This window comes from Lucilia sericata, unplaced genomic scaffold, assembly GCF_015586225.1.
Source record: "Lucilia sericata isolate MDLA Ls3-8-SP2 unplaced genomic scaffold, ASM1558622v1 Contig000394F_arrow, whole genome shotgun sequence".
NCBI classification, from domain to species: domain Eukaryota; kingdom Metazoa; phylum Arthropoda; class Insecta; order Diptera; family Calliphoridae; genus Lucilia; species Lucilia sericata.
In genome coordinates this window covers 40,086-58,798 of record NW_023994412.1, presented here as the reverse complement: position 1 = coordinate 58,798, position 18,713 = coordinate 40,086, and the positions used below count along the sequence as shown (strand labels likewise).

The following is an 18,713-nucleotide window of genomic DNA, read 5'->3' as shown; positions in this document are numbered from 1 at the left end:
AAGTTGTGTAAATGTCAAAAAAAAAAACTATTTGAAAAGTCAAAGAAATCAAATGAAAAGTTGTTGTAAAAATGTTATTTATAAAATGACTAATTTCTGGTTTAAATCAAGAGAAAAGTATTGAATAAGTATACTTTTAGGGTGTATTAAAGGTTTTTGTTTATATCTGTGAGTTTGGTTAGTATTAAAATCTAAGCATACTTTTAGGCTGCATTAAAATGAGTTGCTCTCGGAATATTCGCGAAATTGTTTTTAATTTTTCCTTAGAAGATAAAAATCAATAAAATATTTACCTATTTAAACTACTTTAAAACAAATTAAAAGAAAATAGATCATAGTTAAGAAAATAAAACTTTTCAAGTTTAAACAAAAAGTTTAAAAGTTATTGTTATTATTATAGAAATTGTTATTATGCTTACTTAGCCCCAACCGGAAATAGAGTGGAAATATATTTTCCTATAACAACCAAAGACAAAACAAAGAAAGATCTCTGGCACCTGACTTACAAAACCCCAAAAACATTTAACTTAAAACTAAAAAGAGCAAAAGTAGAGAATACAAAATTTCAATTGTATTTTTTTTTTTTTTTTTGTATTTTAAAAGCAAAATAATGTTTTTCAAGGCTTTTGTTTTTGTTTAAATGAAAAATAAACCTGAAAAATGTTTTGTATATTATAATAAAAACAATCCTTTACTTTTCTTTTTCTCTCACATAGAAAACACATAAACACAAGCCCTTAAGCATTGCTTTGGCGTTGTTATGATAACTTCTCCGCCTCTTTATATATCTGTTACTTTTTATGTATCAGTTTTTAAGAGTTAGGGTTTGCTTGTTAATAGGTTGTAGTGATTATATTGCCAAAAATTGTTTGGCAGGGGGTCTTTAATTAGACTAAATACTATACAACAGATTGATCAGAAAGTAATTTACATAAATACTAAAGGAAAAATTATACTGCCACACACACACTCACAGATATACACACTCCTTAAGGAAAATAAACAAGTACTTCAGGTTTTTGTGTGCGTTTTTCCATTTTTGGTAAAAATACTCAGCAAGCAAGGAATAAGGTAGAATTTTTAATTTAAATTGTTTTTCTTATTATAGCATACTTTTGGGCTGTTTTAATATTAAATCGATTTTTACTTTGAATACATTTAAGCAGTTTAAAGTGGAGTTTAGAAAGTTTAAAAACTAGATAGACTTCATGAATGTTGCACACCATTACACAAAGGGAAAAGGAAATAAACACGCCTGGTACCAAATTGACACCAAAGAGTTTATAATTTTTCAATAACATCCGTTGTCAAAGTATATACATACGTAAGACAACACTATGTAATGTTCACAACGCAACCTTGTCAACATTGCAACAATTCGTTGTCGAAATTTTATACACATTCGTTATCTAAATGCTTACAACGTTTGTTGTTGCAATGTTGTCAACATTACATAGTGTTGTCGTACGTATGTATATACTTTGACAACGGATGGTATTGAAAAATTATAAACAGTTTGGTGTCAATTTGGTGCCAGGCGTGTATATTTCTCTTTCCCTCTGTGTAGTGTAGTAGTACTCAATACTTGTATATTAACGAATTTTGCACATTTTTTTAGAATTTTTGATAATGTTCTAATATTCCATAATGAAAAATGTTGCATACTTTTAGTTGCATAGCAAGCTTGTTCATATAATTTTAGGCTAATTAAAACATTTATAAACAATTTTTTTTCGAAAACCAAGAACATGTACGTTTAATGTCTTTTACCCTACTCATTTTATTCGCAGTATCTTAGCTCACCCGTAATAACCATTAAAGGCAAACAAAACAAATTTTTGCAATAGACATAATGGTTCGTTCATTCATTCATGACGATAATAATAATGATGATGATGATACTCTGAACTTGATGATAAGCATCTTATCTAGCTTCAACAAGTTTTCGCAACAACAAAACACGAAGTAGAAATATTAAGAATAGAAGTAAAAGCATTTTCTTTATGTTTGAATAATATTCTAGGCACAAAAAGTGAAAAAAACATGAAGGACATACAAAAATAGCATAGAGATAAGGACTCGTATTATAACACAAATACAAACACACGCACTCTATAATGAAATAGAACTAAAATTAAGCTGGATAGCTGTTTGGGGATAATAAAAACGACTTTACAACAAAATTGTTCGATTTAAAGGCCATACAGTCAATATAATACACATTAAAAGAGATTTTAACTAAGATACACAAAAGAACCAAAGGAGGCCAGTAATATAGTACAACTAACTGAAAACCATCAGTCAGCCAATATCATTACAGACAAGCCAAATAGTATAACGTTAAAGGCAGCTACAAATACAAGCGTTAGGTTTTGTTAAGTGCTTGTTGGCCTGGTGTGGCAATGGCAGCTAGGCAGCATAAGCCCAACTGATTGTAAACTTTTTGTTGTTTTAACCTTTTTGTCTAAATGTATGTAAAAGTGTGTTGTGTGTATTAGATTTTTGCTGTAAAATTCCTTTTAATAACAATTATCATAATTAGCGTTTTGGTTTTCATGACACATTGTCTTTTCTTTCTTTCTATCTATCGTTCTTTCTTTGTAGTCTATTTAAATCTAAAAGTTAATGTTTGGTTTTTGTTTTGTTTAGCCTCCCCAGTGATTTCTATGCTACCAAATGCTAATTAAGCTTAACTTTTTTTGCTAAATAGGCATAAAATCTCCCTACAACAAAGCAGCACAACAAGTAACTTTTTCCCCTTAACAATATCTGCAATTCAAAATAGATAAAAACAAAGCCAAGTAGTAATAGAGGGAGTGAAAAAATTAGCTTAATGAAATATGTATTTATAAGGGTCGTTCGTCGTTTTTTTTTTGTCTATTTTCAACAAATTTACAAGTAATTGATAATCATTTTGTGCGCTGTGTGTGTGTGTTATGGTATAATAACATCCTCAGCAGCGGGGGGCTTTTATTGAATAATATTAAGTGTGTTGTTAGTTCAAGTATTATTTATTTATTTAAACTTTCTAAAGAAATTTCTTTTCTTATTTTGCTGTTTTGGTAACCAGTTGCTGAGAAAAAATTAAGTATTTTATTTAATAAGGATTTAATTTTCATTTAATTTTAACAATTAATAAATTGTATAGAAATTAAAATTGAAATTTATATTCCCTTTAAGTGCTTAACAAATAAATTCTTATAGAAATTTTGTAAATAATAGAAACTAGAGAAGTAGTAGTATTTAGTTTATGTAAAAATTAATTAGAAATGATTGAATGAATGGAAAACAAAGTAAAAGTATGAAATTAAAAACAACTTACAAATTTTTGCGGCATTTTTATGTGATAATATTCGTGAGGACTCACCTGGAAAGAGAGAAAAATTGAGGGAAATTAGTACAATTTAATTAAGACACAAGTTAAATTTTTATTAATGTACAGTTTCTACCAGGGTTGGGGGGTAATGACTACATTTTCAATTACAATTACATTTGAAGTAATTGCAATTGAAGCTTTACCAATTACAATTACAAGTTTTTCCAATTACAATTATTTGTAATTGTAATTGAAGGTTTGACAATTACAGTTACTTGTAATTGTAATTGAAGAATTTCCAATTACAATTACTTGTAATTGTGAATTTTGTTCTTTATAATTACATGTAATTAGTAATTAGTAATACCTTAATGACAAGTAATTTTAAATGGAAACTTCAATAACAATTACAAGTAATTGTAATTGGTTTTTTGGTCAATTACACATTACAAGTAATTGTAATTGGAAAAACTTCAATTACAATTACAAGTATGTGTAATTGTTTATTGCTCAATTACACATTACATGTAATTGTTATTGACACGTAATTAATTACTTTATTTCTGTGCCCTACTTTTAGGCTGCAATTGCAAGTATAAAATTTTATATTGAGAATCTATTCTCAAAGCATTCTAAAACGGATCTTTATTTTAATTATATTATAAAAATGTTGCCTACTTTTAGCAATAATTTATATAAACAAAATTTATTTTGTAAGTTATGAGTTTTTAATAAAAAAAATATTAAATAAATAGTGCCTACTTTTAGGATAAATTTCAAAGATTACATTTAAAATCTGATTAAAACTTTTTTGAAACGTTTATGTTCTAATCATAATTATAATGTTGCCTACTTTTAGATTGCAACAAAATATATTTGCTATAGCCTATTTTTAGGCTGCATTTAAATTTTGCTGTTGCAATATTTTTAAAATTCTTTAAAATAAAAGTATTTTATAAAATATTTTACAATTAATTTTTAATTATAAAAAAGAAAAATTTTTCATAAATTCACAACAGAAATATAAATGCCAGCAGAAATTTTTGTATAAATAATTTTTCTGTAAAATGTAAATTAAATTTTGCATGAAATTTATTTTAAATAATTAAATATAACCTCGAGATATTAAAAGTTAATTAAAAACTCATAAATTTTAAAAGACACTCTGCTGCAAATGATAAATGTTTTGCAAAATAGTTAAAATAGAAAAAATCCAGTAATAAAGACATGAAAAGTTAAAAAATATAGAAATTCAAATTTACAATTTAAATAAATATTACTTTCTTTAGGTTTTATAATAATAAGTCAAGTGATGATACCACATATAATGATAAAAAAATTTAATTTGTTATATGCAAAAAACAGCAACAATATTTACCATCTTTTTTTTAAGCATAATATATGAATAAATCCCATATTAATTAAGTGATAAGTGAAACAATTAAATAATTAATTAACATATACACAGATAAACAAAAACATACAATTATGAATACATATGTGTGTAGTTATGAATAATATTAAAAACATTAAGTAAATGCCATAAATATTAATAATCAAATAACAATAATAAAACAGAATAAATTATAATAAAATCCATATATTAAAAGGGAGTAAATAAAAACAAAAAAGACGAAAGTGTGAGAGTTAAAGACACACTTTTATATGCAAAAGTAGTTCGAACTAAAAGACCAATACATATACATACCTATACACAAATCGTTAAACAATAAAAGACCATAATAAATAATAATGATAGTAAATAGATGAAAATCATTATGTAAATTAAACATATGGCTAGTTTAGAACTAAGGAATTAAAACTATACTAAGACAAACAGTAATGACTAAATTGAGGAAATTAAGCAACTAAAAGTATGCTGTGCTAATAAAGATATGAGAGTGGAGTGTTTTCGAATTATAAGGCTTTTAAAACGAGAACTAAAACTTTTAGATTTCTTTAGTTGTTAAAAAATCACACACAAATATATTCTAAACCATCCACTAAGTTTAATGTGATTCTACTGTATCTTTTATAGTTTTCTTATCTATACAATTTATGCATAATTTCAAATTCATAAAGAATAATAAAGTAAATAAGTAAGTAAAGCATATAATACAAATAATCCTCAAGTAATCAAGGTATATTTGTGTAATATAAATAATTGCTTACAGTAAAGGCCAAAATAATAAAAGTGAAAGCACAATATTCAAAACTTTTGGACCACAAAGGATTTTATGTTTATAATTTTAATGAAAACTTGTTTATTTCTTGTCGATTAATTAAAATTTAAAAAAAATTTTGCTTAAACTCTCGAAAACCAAGTTTAACTAAACTCGAGTTTAAGGCTTAAATTGAAATTTTTTTGCTCTATTGAGATCTAAATAATTTGAGAAAAACAAAAATTAACTTAAGATGGATTGTTCACTTAAAATTTTGATGGATTGGCGGACTTTTAATTTTGCTATAAGTCGATTAAAATGTTATAATATAACTTTACTTTAAATAGTTCTTTTTTACAAAATTGTTATTCAATTATCTGGAAACGATTCTTCACTTAAAATCCCAGCAATTGTTTAAAACATTGTTTTTTTTTTTTTTTTTTTTTGTCCAACACTGTTTATAATTTTTCTAGTTAAATTGAAAAGGAAATATCTTCATTATTAAATATTTAATTATCACTATAATAATGGAAAAAATATTCAATATAACTATTTTCAATAAATTATTAATTTTTGTAAAACCCCAAATAAAGAATTCATAAATAAAGCTTTTTAAAAAATGCTGAATTTTATAACAAAAATTGACAAATAAATTTAATGCATATTTAATTAATATAAAACAAACAAATAATATAGATTAAAATCTTAAATAATTGTTATTGACAAAATGGCAACAGTTAACAACAAACACACTATAGAGAGAGAGAGGGAGAGAAAGAGAAAAAAGAAAACCAAGGGTAAACAGATGCCAAAGTTTATAATCCACAAGGAAATGATTTAATTTGGCTAAAAACAATCAGACACAAAACATACATAAATGAAATAAAATATGATGAGAAAATTATACATATTGGAAAATGTACACACACATACATACATACATTCATATGTATAAAAAGCCGCAAAGATACACACATTTAAACATATTACTCTATAAGCATAAAGAAATGTTGGTTTAACTGAAAACAGTAGACAGACAAATTACTATTGAACACACAAATGTATGCTATGAAAAAACCATAATAAAAGCAAAAGTGTGAGAGAAAGAGAGAGCAAACAAATATATGGTATGAGTTAGTACAGTTAGTTAGTTAGTTTTATGTGTGTATTGGGAGTACTTGTTGTAGCAACATTGTATATGGTCATGTCAATATGGTTTGATAAGCATCGCATGCATCATACTATATCTATATTGTATGTATGTATGTCGGATGTGTGTGTGTGTGTATTTGTGGGTATTAGTTTATGTTCAAAAATTATTTTGGTAAAATTGAGTTGCATGCAATTGAATTGTACTGTTTTGTTGCATTGAGTGGCATAACAAAAACAAAACAGCAACGACAACAACAACAACAACTGAACAAAACCATACAATACCACAATTATATTTCAAATATTGTATGACACACTGCTATACAATCTGACATTTGTATGCAAATTTATGAGTGCATGTGTATGTTTATGTCACAACCAACAGTATTTATAGATCTGATAATGTGTATGTTAGTGTGCATGAGAATTTAAGGTAACTAACAACAAGTAGCAGTACTAACATACACATTAGTCATTTTAGAACAGTGGCAGCTAAATTAAATACAAAATTTCGTTGAAAAAATCTTATTAAAACTTTTAGTAATACATTTTTTATAAAATTTTTAAATAAAAATTATTTATTTCTTTCAGTTTAATGGGAATATAAACAGAATTTTGGTTAAACTCTTGAAAACCAGGTTTAACTAAACTCGAGTTTAAGGCTTAAAGTGTAAAATTTTAGATCGAGCTACATCAAAATAAGCTAAGAATAGCACTAGTAAACTAAACTTTTCCTAAACTTTAACCTTTTATCGTAAATCTAATGAAAACCTGTTTATTTCTTTCACTTTAATGGAAATTTAAAGAAAACTTAAAGGCTTAAAAAAAGAGAATAAGAAAACTAAACAATTTCAGTAATAACATTTACCCCCATTTTCACCACCTCCAGTTATCGTTTAACCGATTCTTCCAGTTAAGACAACTTTTGTATGAAAACTGTCAATATATCTTAAAGTTAAAAATAACTAGACATTGTGAAAATCGGGGTTAGGAATATATTTTTTTATATATTAAAAAATTTTTAGTTTTAATTGCCACTGTAACTAGTTACTACTTTTTTTCCTAATACTGTAGTAGATTTAAACATTTATTTTTTTTTTTTCGTCAGACAACTCCCCACATAATGTTGCTGAAATTCTATCTGTTTATTTGAAAGGAAAATCATATTTCCTTTTTTGTAGTAGTTGTTGTTGTTGTACTATAACAAAACTGTTTATATTTATGTATCATCATCATCAACATCATCATGTATATTTTCAAAATATTTGATAAATTTGCTGCAAAATTGTATTCAATCATAAAAGCCAGTAGACTAACGGAAAGACGGACAGACAATAGAGTAGAGACGGACAGACAGACATATAAATTGAAAAATAATATTATGCAGCTGATGCTGCTTCAGTGCATTCAATGCTTGACAAAATATTTTATTTTGCTATTGAATTTAAGCATAAATATGACAAATGGGAGCAAAATTTTTTTTAATTTATCACAAAAATTTCAACAACTGACTTTAAAATAGGTACAAAAATGCATTAAGTCCTTAAGCAGAAAAAAATTTTAAAAAAATTTATCATTACAATAAAGTCAATGATTTGTTAAAATAAACACCAGAAATAAAATTAGGAAACTTATAATTAAATGAAAGTCGTTAAGGAAAAATGATAGATTTAAGCAAATATTGCTAAGAAAATTTCATAATTATAAAATATTTATGATCTTGATGTTCATATTTATGCTCCATATCAACATTTCAAACTGACAGCAAATCTATCAATATAGATTTTTGGTCTCACTATACGTATGAGTAACAGGCAATTAATTAAATTGATATCATTTATACGGCAGAGTGTGAGTATTTTTTTTTTTTTTTTTTTTTTTTTTTTTTTTGCACCAAATTTGCATTTATTGATTTAAAATTGCAATTCATATCTCCCTCTCAACTCTACCACCAACAAACTCCATGAAAATTACAAAAAAATAGCACAGACAAAATATCCAGCTGAGGGAGAATAGTATACTCTTAAGCTATAGAAAGAACTGCGAAAACATTTGCAAAATATTGTGGTTTGACAAAAACTATGACGACTATGGTTTTGTGGCACTATACTCACAAAACTGTTTTGTTTCTCAGTCCCAAAAAAATTATAAAACTAGCAACAACAGGCAAAACCATAAGGCTTAAAAATTATAACTAAAAATTTTTTTTATTTATTAAGTAAAACAAATCATCTGTCTTCATCATTTTATAGTTTTTCATTTATTTGAAAAAGTATTGTATTTAATATGCTAATACAAATACAATAGCATGTTTTTCTGGCTTTGTCCGAGCTACTCAGCATTTTGACAAGCCTCTAAAGTCACAAACATAAGGTTAAGCTAAACTTCAGGACACACAAACATGTTTTTGAGTGAGAATGTAACTTAAAAATTTGCCTTTTAGGGGGGCGGGGTGGTCAGCTGTCTAATATACTAGGCTTTCAATAGGCTGCAAATGTCATACACATGATTGGGTTTTTGTTTGCAACAAAAGTTGCATTATACTTATAGCTAATTCCAACCATCATTAAGCTCTGCTCACATCCTAAAACTCTCTGTCCTTGTCTGTAAGCTATCTAAACATTCGTGTATGTGTAGTTGTTTGATTTGTTGCAGGTGGAGGGTTTTAGACTTCTTAACATCAACATATAGAAGTGTTGGTGTGTTTGGCTAATTGTGGTTGTTTTTTGCAGCTTGACTTGATAATACCAATGTCAACAGCACAAGTGTAGAATGCAACAAGCAACATTAGCAACATTATCTACTAACACTACTATACTCTGTTGTCGAAAAAAAGAAACTCAACATCATTTTGGTATCATATGAAACGGAAGTAGTAAAAAGTAGTTGCCATGTCTGTTGCTGTATTAATAGTTGCATTTACAGTTGTTTTGTTACATCGGCACAGTAAACTGATCCCTCAAACATTGAAATTTTAACCTAACCATTGCCAAAATTTCAACAAAAAAAAAAAAATATGTTTGAAAAAAAAACATTGATTTTTTTTCTCTACTATTTTCAGCATGTGTTACAAAGGCAAACAAATAAGCAAACATTTACCCTGCTTCATTTGCCTATACATACAAATTTACAACAGGCAATCATAGAGACATGTAACCAGAGAGATACATTGTCTAGGGTAGGATGGACAATTAGGACGTTATATACCTCAAAGTAAAGGAATAAGGCAAGAAAGCAAATTTATTTATTACAAATAAATCTTGTTAATTACATCTTATATGTATATTATAAATTTGAGAATTTTTTTTTTTAATTTCATAAAAATTTAAACAAATATATAAATTTAAATAGCGTTAAAACTTAAACTATAAACATTTAGTAAAATCGTTTTAACAAAACTTGTTCAAATTTTTTAGTTAAAAACAAATATATAAACAATTTTGCTTAAACTCTCAAAAACCAGGTTTAGTTAAACTCGAGTTTAAGGCTAAAACTAAATTTAAAAGATGAAATCTGTTTTGGGAAAGGATAACAATTTTAAATGTAACAAAATCCTGTATGTATGTATTACAAAGGCTGTGTTTTTCTTTTACTTTACTCCTGTCCAGCAAAGTATTTAAAGAAATATTTGCCATTTTTGTAAAGATGTTAATGAAACATGACCATTAAATGTTGTATGATTTACAAGAAGAAATAACAAAACCAAAAACACAACCCACCAAAAAAGGGAACAAAAAAAAAAAACAACAACTAGCAACTAGCAACATTTACACCCAAAAAGTAACAACAATAACAAATAGGAAATCATTTTAACTTTAACAATGTCCCACCATTAACACAAATGCACACATACTACCATCACACTCATCATATTGTGGGTTTAAATGTTGTATATTTTTTGGTGGCTGCCTTGCCTGTATCAGGAGTTAAGTTGTTGTAAACTGCAATCTGTTTGCGGGTTAGTGACGCTGATGATGAACAACAACTTTACAAGTATGATGACGTCTGGTTGTTGGTATTGTTCATTTGGTTTTATGCATATTTGTTTCATTGGTTTATATTTCGACAACAATGTAAGTGAAGACTGGTAACCGAAAAATAAACAAAAACATAACAAATCGGCCAGCAAAAAAAAACTAAAGTTCCACAAAAATTGTGGCTTAAAATTGCATTTATCCACCCATATTTGCCAAACTACCAACTCACTTTATAAGGAAAGTACACTCGTTTGGTAAAGGCCTATACCGAACAACAACAACAGTTAAGGACCATATACAGGAAACAGCAAAACAAGTAAAAGTATAAAGGATATACTGTACAGGATTTAAAATACTAAATGTCAGTATAAATGTTGTTTTTCAGAGATTTTTTACTTCTATTGCTTTTATTTTTTTGAGTGTGAAAACCATAAATTTAGTTTGATGTTGTCGTTATATAGTTTTTACATACAAACTTGGCTAAGACTTGACCCCTAGTTACTACCACTATGTATGTCTACTCATTTTGACTTTAAAACGGAAATCAACACATACAGTTAATGTGCTTCATTTTCTTTTGGACAAATGTTTTCTATAAACAAAAACCACTTTGTTAGTGTTTGTAAGTTCTAAGTATGTGTTTGTTAACTTTTCATCTGTTTTAATCTCTCTCTGTTTGTGGGCTTATTCTACTTAATATTTGTGGTTATATTTTGTGTACTTTACAAAAAAATATAGTTTATTTTCATTTAAGTTTTGTATGTGTAGGTATGTGTGTGTATTGGGTAGACTTAAAAGCAAACTTTTTAGTTTGTTTTTCTTTCTTTTTGCCTTGGTTTTTAGTACATTTTGGTTTGGCTTTTAATGTGGTTTTTCTAAGACTGCATTAAGATATCTATAGGCTTGCAAAGGCCATAATAAAAAAGTAATGGAAACTTTAATGATTTTGCATACAAAAGTTATTAAAGAAAAAAATCTAATCAAGTGTTTAAAGTTGTAGCCTTAAAATTTGATTGATTAAAACATCTTTATAACTTAAAGTAGTTAATTGTTTGGCAAATTTTATAACAACATTTCTTTAATTAGTATTAATTATTACAAATTTGCAAGAAATTTGGCTTAAACTCTCATAAACCAAGTTTAGTTAAACTCGAGTTTAAGACTAAAAGTAAAGTTTAGTGTTAAAAATTAAGAGATAATAGCCATCTAAAACTATTTTTAAAAGAAATAGTTAATTTTTAAAGCCATGCGATTTATTTGACCTGTACTTTTCCCCTTAACCTTACAAAAAATAGAAACACGAATATCTCAAATTTCCAAAACTATTTAAATTTTTCTAAACAATTTGCCAAACAAAAATTTGCATGTCTATGCAAAGAACATTTTTGTCATAAATTTGTGTTTTTTTTTTTGGTTCCCTCCTGCCCATACCTATTATTTAAAAAAAAAGTCCCAAAAATTTTTAAATAAAATAAAAGTGACATAATAGTAAAACTTGCAACATATAAATGTCTGCTGTTGAAAACATTTCCGTATATATTTTATGATGAACTCTTTTTTTTCTGGAATTTTTATCATATAAAAATGATGATAAATATTTGATTTGTTTTGGCATGATGTTTCCGAATAAAAACTCTCATCATCATTTTCCATTTTTATGCATATAAATACACAAAATGAGTATGAGGTAAATTTGGAAAAGTGTAAGAGTCCAAAGTAATAATGTGGGTGCCAAAAAATATGGTCAGTGTTAAATATTTAATACAGTTTTGCCATTTTATGTTGTAAATTTCAAAATTAAAAATGCATAAATGTGAGTGTGTGAGGACATTTTACATGCACCTGATTACCATGACAAACAGGACACCAAATGATTGTGTATGAAGTAATGTATATGAGCAGTAGTAGAGGCAGAAATGTATGAACTCTGGTGCTGTGTAATAAAATTCATATTTACAAGTTTATAAATATAAAATTTTTCAACAAACCAAAAAAGCATACAGTGTAATAGAAGTGCAACAGGATATTTATATAAATTTATAAATTTTATTTCTCAGTTAGTTTTAAAAACAAAATTTTTTTTAAATTTTTGTGGTATTAGTAGCTACTAAGAACTTGGGGGGCAACAGGAAACAGAATTCATCAACAGAGTATCAAAATGTCAAGTTAATGGTTGCCTGTAAATGATGATTGTGGTTGTGTGTATGATGGTTGTTGATGATGACGATTGTTGTGGAAATTGTTTGTTAATTTTTTAGTTTTTGTTTTAACAAAATTTTAAATATACATAAATTATAAAAAAACCCAAAAAATTCTTTATAGTAAAGTAGTTTTTGTCGTTTACTAATCAACAGTTATTTCTTTAAATTTATAATGTCATGCTAAATGTCACAAAATTGTTAACTGCAATTCAACTCTAACTCTCTCTCTACAGCCGCACTCTCTATTCCAATTTCCTGCCACTTTCCTAAACATGTTCATTCATGTGCTGTCATTGTGTTGGATATTTAATAATAAATATGCCACGTATAGGAAAAAAAGTGTGTGTGTGTTTTTTTTTTTTTGCCTTTTCTAGAGTTATGCATGTGTAAAACATACAATATTCATGTTTGGGTTCAAAATTCAAAATAGAAAAATTTGCTTTACATTTCCCTTTAATTTACTCTCTTGTTTTTTTCTAGTTTTTTATTTATTCAATTCTCTAGTTTAGTGTTTTTTTCTCGTAGTATTAGTTTTCAAAACAAAAGTTAACAACAATCGTTTTTTTTTTTGGTCAAATTGTCATCAGTTAGTTTTATTCATCAGTGCAAAATCCACAAACAAGGATGAAGTTTATTTTTTTGAAATAAAAAATATAACAAGAGAGGTCATGTTGAATTATAAATTAAAGACCTCGGGAAATAAAGCCACATAGTAATAGTTAGTAAATATTTTAACGTTTTTTGTTAAACAATATTACAAAAATTAAATCATAAATAAGTGTAGTTGTTGCAATTTAAAACAAATTGAACTAATAAGTCAAAAAAATGCAATTAAAAAGTTTAATTTTTTCTTTTTAATTTGTTTATAAACATAAGGTTTTAATATAAAAATAAACACATAAGGGATATAGCAACGTTTTTTTGTTTATAATTTATTTAAAATTGTTTAAAACAATTATATTATAAAATGTATATAAATAGTGATATACTATATTATTGTTTGTTTATTGTGAATTTTAAAGAAATTTTGCTTAAACTCTCGTAAAGCTGGTTTAGTTAAACTCGAGTTTAAGGCTTAAATTGAAAATTATTTAACTGATCAAGACCTTAGTAAAGAAAGAATGATAAAACAGAATATTAAATCGAAAAGAGTGAAACGAAAAGCTAAAAATTTCAAGCTTTTTTCATATAATAAAATGTTTTAAATTTTAGTTTCTTTCTCAATTAAAGATAAACTTTAATGAAACGAAAAACCGGTTTAGTTAAAATCGTTTTTAAGGCTTAAATTAATGATTAGTTTAGTTGCCTGAGTCAAGAGGGAATCATAAAATGAAGTAGTTAATAAGAAATTGCTAAATTTTAACACAAACCAAAAGTTAAAAACTTTAGTTTTATATAAAACATTTTTTATAAAAATGTTGTCAATATTTGCTTATTTCATTCTGCTGAATATAAATGTCAAAGAAATTTAGCTTAAACTCTCGAAAACCTAGATTAGTTAAACTTGAGTTTAAGGCTAAAATTGAAGATTAGTTAATAAATTCAAATCAAAGTATAAAAACAATAACAAAACCAAAATGAAAGTCATTAAAAACTATGAAATAAGTGCACAATGGAACTATATAAAACTTAAAATATCAATAGTTAAATAGCAAAGCTTTCAGGGAATTAACTAGAGAACTAAAAACCTAAAAGCCATAGATCTTTTATTAAACAATTACTTAACATTCCACATACTTTACTTCCACTACAGCTTGCTAGGTTCATATTAAATACTCAAAGCACAAAATTTGCTTACTAAACATTTACAAAATATATATAAGGTTGCTCCATTTTTATTTCATTTCTATTCAAATTAATATAAAACAACAAAATTCATATGGGAAATCAAATGCAAACAGCCGTAATATTAATGAATTTTCTAAGAAAAAAAAAAACAAATGTTGAAATGTGTGTGTGTGTGTGTGAGTACTTTTTCCATTTCCGGCAATTGAATGAAATGGCCAAATGTGAAATTAACAAGAGGGTGAAATTAGTAATTTTGGTTTTGTTCTATTATTATTTGAGTAAATTTCCGGTATTTTGTATAAAGCCAGGTAATAATAACAATATGATGATGGTCAAATAGTAAAAATAAATCCCAAGAGTGTTAAATAATAAACAATTGCATAAAATGGTAATATAATTTTTTTTAAGAGAGAAAAAAAAACACAGAAAAATAATAGGCTCTTAAAAGTATGCTTGAAAAAATTTCATAATTTAATGACTGGGCTTTATAAAACCCATAAATAAGGGTGAAAATAGAAAACAAAGTAAAGTTGCAGAAAAAGGGTGTTAAAAATAATCCAAATATTAAAGCAATAGAATTTAACGTTATTTTCTAAAGCTTTAAGAAATCTATTTCATTTTCAAAATAAAAATTTGACAAAAAGTTAAAAAAAATGAACAAACTTTTTCCTAGAAAATGTAATGTAAACTTCATACTGTCCGCCTTCTTTAATTTATATTCTAATTTCTATTTTTAACTAATAGAAATAGAAGAAAATTTTCAGCATTTTCTTTTATTTTTTTTTAAATCTTTAAAGTTTATGCTTAAGTTTAGCCATGTTGCCACAACCGTTATACCTGCCCTTAAACATACTCCTCTGTCTCCTCCCCACTTCCCCTTTTTTCCTTCAACAAAAACACGTTTAAACTGTCTCGTGTATTTGGCACAGTGACGTTTATTAAGAAAGTAAAATAAAAAATAGCTTAAAATGAAACCAACGACGAAACACACACACATACAAAATGGCAAATAAAATAAAAGGCTAGAAAAATATGACCTGTTTTTTATATCCACTACCACTGCCACAACTGGCCGTGCTTTGGTTGTAAAACAAAAATATTTTGTTAAGAAATGAGCTAAAAAAAAAGCACAAAGTTTTGAGGTAAAGTAATAAAAACGAAGTATGTATGTGCGAGAAATATTACCGGCAAATGTTGAGGTTAGCTAAAGAGTGAACAAAAAATTGTGTATTTTTTTAAGACCCTAAAGTTGTAGGTATCCAAAAAAAAAAAAAAACTTGTAGAGGAAATAAAAATCAATGTTATTAAAAAGTTTTGCAGCCAGTTTTTTTTTACTTTTACACCTTTTTTTAGGTAATTGGTTGCGAACATGAAATAGGAGGGGTTTTTTTTGTGAACAAATCTATAGCAAAATTTTACTAATCAATTTTTGTCTTAATAAAACGACAACAAAAATTGCTGTAAAAACACCAAAAATACTTTTCATGAAACATAAATTTATGGATAAAATTGTAGTATTTGCAAGACTTGTGAAAAATTGTGTAATTTTTTTAAAATTTATTTTTTAGTGTAAAATTTTAGTTTTTGTGTAAAATTTTTCATTTTATGCAAAATTTTAGTTTTTGGTTAAATTTTTCATTTTGTGTAAAATTTTACTTTTGATGTAAAATTTTTTATTTTGTGTAAATATTAGTTTTTGTGTAAAATTCTACTTTTTGTGTAAAATTCTACTTTTTGTGTAAAATTTGTAATATTTCGTTTAAACTTTGAGAAATATTTTACAGTTTGTGTTAAATTACAAATTAATAATTAATTATTTAATGTAAAATTACACATTTTGTATTGAATTACACTTTTTATATAAAATTCGGTTTAAATCTCTCAATTTTCTGTAAAATTAAACAATTCCAGCAAAATTTTTCTAATCAATTTTTGTCTTAATAAAACGACAACAAAAATTACTTTTTGTGTTAAATATTACTTTTAATGGAAAATTTTACTTTTTGAGTAAAAAAAACTCTTAATGTAAAATTTTCCATTTTGTGTAAAATTTTTATGTAAAATTTGAAATATTTTTAATATTTTGTTTAAACTTTGAGAAATATTTTACAATTTGTGTTAAATTACAAATTAACAATTAATCATTTATTGTAAAATTACACATTTTGTGTTAAATTACACTTTTTATATAAAATTCGGCTTAAATCACATAATTTTCTGTAAAATTACACATTTTATGTAGAATTTCACATTTGTGTAAAGTATTACGTATTATGTAAAATTGCACTATCTGTGTACAATTACACTTATTATGTAAAATGTAACTTTCTATATAAAATTTTACATTTTGTTAAAAATTTCTATGTAAAATTTTGTAGTTTGATTAAAGTGAAAAAATTTTCAAAATGTTTAAAATTTGTTTTTGTAATTTTCGCCATATCTCCGTTATTTGTACACCAGTGTTGTTAATTTTAAATAACGAACTTTTAGAAAGTATGTCTTATAATATTATTGAAGATTTCGATCTCAAAGATATACATATACAAGCAGACAGACGGACATAGTATAATCGACTACGCTATCTATACGGATCCAGAATATACACTTCATAGGCTCCCAAAATTATATTGTGGAAATTACAAAACGTATGAAAAACTTAAAGGTAAGAATTAGAAGAATATATGAGTAGGATAGAAATGATTTGTTCCCCTAACCTTTAGTCTGTGAGTCTTCTTACTCACATGTCGTTTTACTGTTGACATTGTTGTTGAAATCAAAAATATTTTTTCTTGCTCTCTGGCTGTTTCTCTCTTTCCCCTTTTAAAACATTGCAAATATGATGGAAATATACAACAACTACAACTGCAACAAAGTAATATGATGAAACTAACTACAGCCACTTAGGGAAAATACGAGTATAAACAAATAGAGCAAAAAACAAGTAAGAAATTATAGTCGAAGGAGGTCGACCATATAATACCCTACAGCAGTTATAAAAATAAAATGTGATTTAGTGTTCATAATAAAGCATTTAAGTTGAATTGTACCTTGACTCAGATATACTTAAGCCATTTATTGTTTAATAAAATTGTGTACATTTAAGTCATATTTCGAAGGGGGACTTGTAGGGTCAAATGAGGCCCTATTATCAAAAAATTCATCAGAGTCATCAAGGCTAGTATAGAACTTGGTTTTGCAGCTTTCTGTCGAGATACGAGTATATTAAACATAATTATGAACTTAAGAGCCCTATTCGGGGGTTTAGTTGTATGGGGGCTAGGTCAAATATTGGGCCGATGTTGTCCATTTTCAATAGGATTCGTCTTTAGTACAATAGTAGATCATGTGCCAAATTTAATTGAAATTTGCGACCTGTAGGTTGATTACAAGGTTTATAAGCCCTTTTCGGGGGTTCAGTTGTATGTGGGCTAGGTGAAATAATTGACCGATCCTAACCACTTTCAATAGGCTTCGTCACTGAGACAAAAGAAAATCATGTGCCAAATTTCATTGTATTATCTTCAAAATTTCGACCTGATTACAAGGTTTACATGGACGGACAGATGGACTGACAGACGGACGGACACGACTCAGAAAATTATTCTAAGCCGATTGGTAAACTCCAAGGTGGCTATAGGACCAATATTATTGTTCGTTACAAACATCAGCACAAACCCAATATACCCTTAACACTAAAGTGGTGTAGGGTATAAAAAGGACTCGCCAATTTTTGCAAAGTAGATGGCATCAACATAAAGTAGAGGAAGGAACTGCTAAGTTAAACATTCATTCTTTCATTTGATGATGATGTTTGCTCTGACTTAAAAAGGAGAACGAACAACAATGTTGAGTAACAAAACACAGTAGATTGGATTGTTTTATTTTGAAGCTGTCAAACGACAAAAAAAAAGAAATTACAAAAGAAAGGAGAGTACTTAAAGATGGATGGACGAATGTAAGCAATTCTAACTGTTTCTATACTTTAGGATTTTTTTTGCTCATACATTTTAAAAGAAAATTATTCGCACATATAGAATTGTAGAAAATAGTTTTTCTTTGCCATAAGCTGTTATTATGTTTAAGTTTTTATGCAGTTCATCATATTTAGCAGGACATT

General features: G+C 26.6%; 1 protein-coding gene across 5 annotated transcripts in view; it reads right to left on the bottom strand.

The window, feature by feature from the left end:
* Positions 1-18,713, bottom strand: part of LOC119604447 (polypyrimidine tract-binding protein 1) — a 158,926-nt gene that overhangs the window by 101,642 nt on the left and 38,571 nt on the right. For 2 of the 5 annotated variants that reach the window (XM_037957049.1, XM_037957051.1), the window contains exon 2: positions 3,323-3,367. The exons of the other annotated variants lie outside the window; for them this stretch is intronic. In XM_037957049.1, the coding sequence (XP_037812977.1) occupies positions 3,323-3,367 (45 nt within the window). The remainder of the gene's footprint in view (positions 1-3,322; positions 3,368-18,713) is intronic. 5 annotated transcript variants of the gene reach the window in all.